This window comes from Macaca thibetana, chromosome 5, assembly GCF_024542745.1.
Source record: "Macaca thibetana thibetana isolate TM-01 chromosome 5, ASM2454274v1, whole genome shotgun sequence".
NCBI classification, from domain to species: domain Eukaryota; kingdom Metazoa; phylum Chordata; class Mammalia; order Primates; family Cercopithecidae; genus Macaca; species Macaca thibetana.
This window is the reverse complement of record NC_065582.1, coordinates 4877055-4882304: the sequence shown is the minus strand read 5'-3', so window position 1 is coordinate 4882304 and position 5250 is coordinate 4877055. Positions and strand designations below refer to the sequence as shown.

Here is a 5250-nt window from a genome sequence, read left to right as displayed (position 1 = left end):
GGCTGCTTGTGCTATAAATACGCGGCCCACATGCCGCGGTGACACGGTGTTCCTTGGGCTCGGCGGGACAGATAACATGAATGTGCCCTTTAAATGTCCCAAGTTGCAGGGACAGCCCCCGGCCCAGCCCCGCTCCCGGAAACGCCTTCGCCCCCGATGCCCTCTGAAGCGGGAGGAGGGGGCGCCGCGTACATGCCCAGCCAATGCGCGGCGCGGGCGCCGGCCGCGACCCGCCTCCTCTCGCGAGAGCCCGGCGCGGATATAAGGGGGGCTGCGGGCGAGGCGGCGGCCCCTTCGCGTCGCGCAGGATCGGGGACTGCGCGGCGGTGCCAGGCCGGGCGTGGGCGAGAGCGCGAGCGGGCTGCCTGCGGGCTGAGTGCGTCGAGCTGTCACCATGGGTGATCACGCTTGGAGCTTCCTAAAGGACTTCCTGGCCGGTGGTGTCGCCGCTGCAGTCTCCAAGACCGCGGTCGCCCCCATCGAGAGGGTCAAACTGCTGCTGCAGGTGAGGACGGCGCGGTGCAAGGGGTGGCGCGGGCGCGGTGCGAGGCGCGGGCGCTGGCGAGGTGGGCCGGGCGGGGCGCGCGATGCGGCGCGAGCTGCAGGGTGCGGGGCGCCGCGGAAAATCTGCGCCAGGCCACAGGCCCGGGCGCCCGCCCGCTTGTGGGGGAAGAAGGTGCCCTCTGCGTAGAGACAGGTCCAGCGTCAGTCGCAGATTCCTGGTGTCGGGTGGCGTCCGGCGTTCGGGTGTCTATATATGGAAACCCACCCGGAGCCGGTTTACGTGTGCCAGATCCTGCGCCCGTGACAGCACGGGCGTGCACTCAGGCCTGGAGGCACCTAGTGATTGCCAGTATTTTTGGCACCGTCTTATGCGCACGCACCTTTACAATGAAAACACCAAAATAATCATCACGCAGGAATTCCCTTATCGTATCTCACGCACAGTGCTGTATGCAGGCTGACGCCTTCATCTTTATGTAACCTCTGTGAGAGAGTTTTTCTTCTCCATTTTACAGATGAAGCTGAGGTTTTGAAATGTTAAGAAACAATTTTCGGAATAAACTCAGATCATCCTGTCTCCAAATCTTTTCCTCCCCTACCTGGTCGCTGAATGGCTTATCATCATCCTCCTGTTTTTCTCCACCTGCCCAAAAGGTCAGGGCCCCTCAATGAGGAAGAGCCCAATTTGGGAGTCAAAATTGCTAACAAAACCCCCCACAAATTGCTCACAAAGGCAGCGAACCCTCAATAATTGATTACTTGGATTGTCTGCTTGAAAACTTTGGAGCCCTAATGCTTAGTGGATTTATTCTCCTTCCTCTATTAGAGCATCTACTAGAGATCCTCATCTCCAGGGTGATCAGAGTGACACTGAGAAATTGTCATTTTTTGGCCATCATGTCTATTAAATCCAAAGCCCTTTGAAGCAGGGAGTGTTACTCATTCTGTCCCCCAGTAAGCCCCTCATACAGTTCTCAGACCTAGGGAAAGTGAAATAGATAAATGGCTAGCTTTATACAATTCAGTCACCTCTTCAGTTTATTTGGGGCAGCACCTTTTCCCTCAAATACCCTAATAATTGAAGCCACATTGGATTATTTTGGCTTGTTATCTAGTAACTAACATGGATAACAGTATCCATTTACATGTCCTCAGTATCCATTTGATTTCCTCATCCTTTTTTTCTTCAAAAAAAAAAAAAAATCTAGGAAGTGCAAACCTTCTTTTTTCTCCTGTCCTCTTCCCCTGTCCCTGCCCTGCCTGTCCTCTGTCACCCACCCTCCCCTCCACCAGGTCCAGCATGCCAGCAAACAGATCAGTGCCGAGAAGCAGTACAAAGGGATCATTGATTGTGTGGTGAGAATCCCCAAGGAGCAGGGCTTTCTCTCCTTCTGGAGGGGTAACCTGGCCAACGTGATCCGTTACTTCCCCACCCAAGCTCTCAACTTCGCCTTCAAGGACAAGTACAAGCAGCTCTTCTTAGGGGGTGTGGATCGGCATAAGCAGTTCTGGCGCTACTTTGCTGGTAACCTGGCATCTGGTGGGGCCGCTGGGGCCACCTCCCTTTGCTTTGTCTACCCGCTGGACTTTGCTAGGACCAGGTTGGCTGCCGACGTGGGCAAGGGTGCCGCCCAGCGTGAGTTCCATGGTCTGGGCGACTGTATCATCAAGATCTTCAAGTCTGATGGCCTGAGGGGTCTCTACCAAGGTTTCAACGTCTCTGTCCAAGGCATCATTATCTACAGAGCTGCCTACTTCGGAGTCTATGATACTGCCAAGGGTGAGAGAGGGGCATCAGGGGAGAAGGAGGGCGGTGTGGATAGAGGATCCTACGGGATCTGTAACTCACAAAGGACTTGATATATATCCATCTTGTTTTTTTCTAGTCTCTGGGATAATTGAGGCTTCTGAATGAGGAGGTGCTGTGCATAAATTAATAGCTAAAGCAGTCTTCGTGTCCTCTACTGAAATACACTCTGGCCTTTAGTTATTAAGAGAGGAGGAAGGGGGAGCCTGTCTCCCTCTAGACACAGCCATAGCAGTTACTGAGTTTAACTTGAAGCCACTTCCAGTGCCCTGCATATGAGCAGAGCACTGGCTCCCCGGGGTCCAGAGACGGCAGCAGCCACCTTTGCTGGCCGCCTGCTCATACGTGAGGCACCTGCACAGGGGCAGGTTCCCCGCAAGGTCAGAGCGTGCAGCTGGAGGTGCGGTGGCCTCTCTCCCTCCACCTGCTTTCTGCTGAGAACAGTCGCTTCATAGCCGTTCGGCTTCTTGGCTCTGTCCACAGGGATGCTGCCTGACCCCAAGAACGTGCACATTTTTGTGAGCTGGATGATTGCCCAGAGTGTGACGGCAGTCGCAGGGCTGGTGTCCTACCCCTTCGACACTGTTCGTCGTAGGATGATGATGCAGTCCGGCCGGAAAGGGGGTAAGCTGGTGCTCTACTCATCTAAACCTCTTTATTTTTGCCCGAGGAGAACGTTTTACAGTGTTCCTTTCAGTCTTCCTGACTGGAAATTAATTTTCAAAATTATTTGATAAGGACTTAGGGAAGAAAGATTGTATTAATTTCCCCCTAATAGGATAGTTGACATTCTCAACTATCCTATTAGGGAAAAGTTTTTTCCATTTTATTAAAGAGATGGTAAGAACATCAACAGAAAGATACTTAGATGTGAATTTAACTAGGTATCTAGCATTGTAGAGACCCTAGGCCCTCTTCCCTATGAGCCTGGGTGCAACAGCTGGGGAGAAGAAGTAGCTGCTGCTTACGGAGAACTCTCGCTTCCCTCTGACTTACAGGTGTTAGTAGGATGGGGTGTTTGGCTGGGTAGAGATGGCCTGAAGCAATCTGTTGTGCCATAAAAAGTTTTGGCTTCTATAGGGTGAACCATATGAAATTGCCACTTTAAAAATCAAAAACAGTCCAATGTTAGCAGTTTCATATGTTTCAACTCGTTACAGCCTTTTATTTTAACTGCATAACCTTGTGCAGTATCATCTGACGCTAGCCGCAGTTTGGTCCTCCATGAAACAAGGTAACCACGTAGCGTAATACTCCTGCTGCTCTGCGCCCTTCTTGTTTCACAGTCGGGCAGTCTGTGAATTACTTGGTTAATTGCCCCAGTTCTTCACTGACCTTGAACTAATGGAGTAGGAATGACAGGAGGCCCAGCCTGCCAGTTAAGCAAGGAAGGACATGTCCAGTGGAATGTTGCATGGAGCTGGGACTCCATGCCCAGATGACCCTGATTTTATACAGCTGGTAACAGTGTGTGCAGGTATCTTTCAGAGGAAAGGTCTTTCCTCCAGCGTTATGGAGCCCTCACCGTTTGTTTCCACAGCTGATATTATGTACACGGGGACAGTTGACTGCTGGAGGAAGATTGCAAAAGATGAAGGAGCCAAGGCCTTCTTCAAAGGTGCCTGGTCCAATGTGTTGAGAGGCATGGGTGGTGCTTTTGTATTGGTGTTGTATGATGAGATCAAAAAGTATGTCTAATGTAATTAAAACACAAGTTCACTGATTTACAGTGACCTTGATCCACAAGTTCACAGATCCATTGTGTGGTTTAATAGACTATTCCTAGGGGAAGTAAAAAGATCTGGGATAAAACCAGACTGAAAGGAATACCTCAGAAAAGTTGCTTCATTGAGTGTTCATTAAACCACAGATGTATTTTGTATTTATTTTACATTTAAATTCCCACAGCAAATAGAAAATAATTTATCATACTTGTACAATTAACTGAAGAAGTGATAAGAAATAACTGAATGTGAAACATCAATAAAGACCACTTAATGCACGTTTTCTATTTTATTGAACTCTTATTAACTGTAAAATGCGTTTTTAAAAGATCAAAAATGTATATTTTCTAGCATGATTCATTTATCAGTCAGTGGCCAAGCTTCTAAATGCCAGATATTATATTGAGTATGTATTATATGAGAACATACAATGCTTAAAGTTCTATTTTTCAAACTCAGGCAGGTCATATTCTATCTTACCCAGTGTTGCTGTAGGCTAGAAAGTGACAATGGCTTTTGTAATCCTGCCTTGTTTTAGGCAATTTCCTGCAGTCTTTAGAAATTCTGAGATTCTGCTAAAAGCTTTAAGTCACAGTCTGGAGAATTTTCTATGATTAGGAAATGCTCTGTTTTCATCCCTTTAGATAACTGTGACACCTAGAATTTTATGATAAGTGGAGAGTGTTCATTGAAAGTCAAGGCCAGGTGCGGTGGCTCACACCTGTCATCCCAGCACTTTGGGAGGCAGAGGCAGGCTTATCACTTCAGACCAGGAGTTCAAGACCAGCCTGGCCAACGCAGCGAAACCCCATCTCTAATAAAAATACAAAAAATTAGCTAGATGTGGTGGTGCACACCTTTAATCCCAACTACTCGGGAGGCTGAGGCACCGGAATCGCTTGAACCTGAGAGACAGAGGTCACTGTGAGCTGAGATGGCCACCACATCCATCCTAAGCAACAGGGCAAGACCCTGTCTCAAAAAAAAAAAAATCAATTGTCTTAGTTCAGGCCACTATAACAAAGTACTGTAGACTGATGGCCTATAAGCAACAGAAACTTAGTTCTGTAGACCGGAGGTCCAAGATCAAGGTGCCTCTTTGGTCAGGTTCTAATGAGGGCCCTCTTCTGGGTTGTAGATTACTGACTTCTTGTATCCTTACATGACAGAAAGAGCGACAGAGCTCTCTGTAGTCCCTTTTATAATCTCACTAAT

At 48.8% G+C, this 5250-nt stretch overlaps 1 protein-coding gene across 1 annotated transcript; it reads left to right on the top strand.

Moving 5' to 3' along the window:
* Positions 1 to 242: 242 nt before the first annotated feature.
* On the top strand, positions 243 to 4313 carry SLC25A4 (solute carrier family 25 member 4). Its single transcript, XM_050792606.1, has 4 exons — positions 243 to 505; positions 1798 to 2284; positions 2795 to 2935; positions 3852 to 4313. Exons 1-4 carry the CDS (start codon positions 395 to 397, stop codon positions 4007 to 4009), a joined length of 897 nt encoding a protein of 298 aa, XP_050648563.1. The 5' UTR covers positions 243 to 394; the 3' UTR covers positions 4010 to 4313.
* The last annotated feature ends 937 nt before the right edge of the window (positions 4314 to 5250 follow it).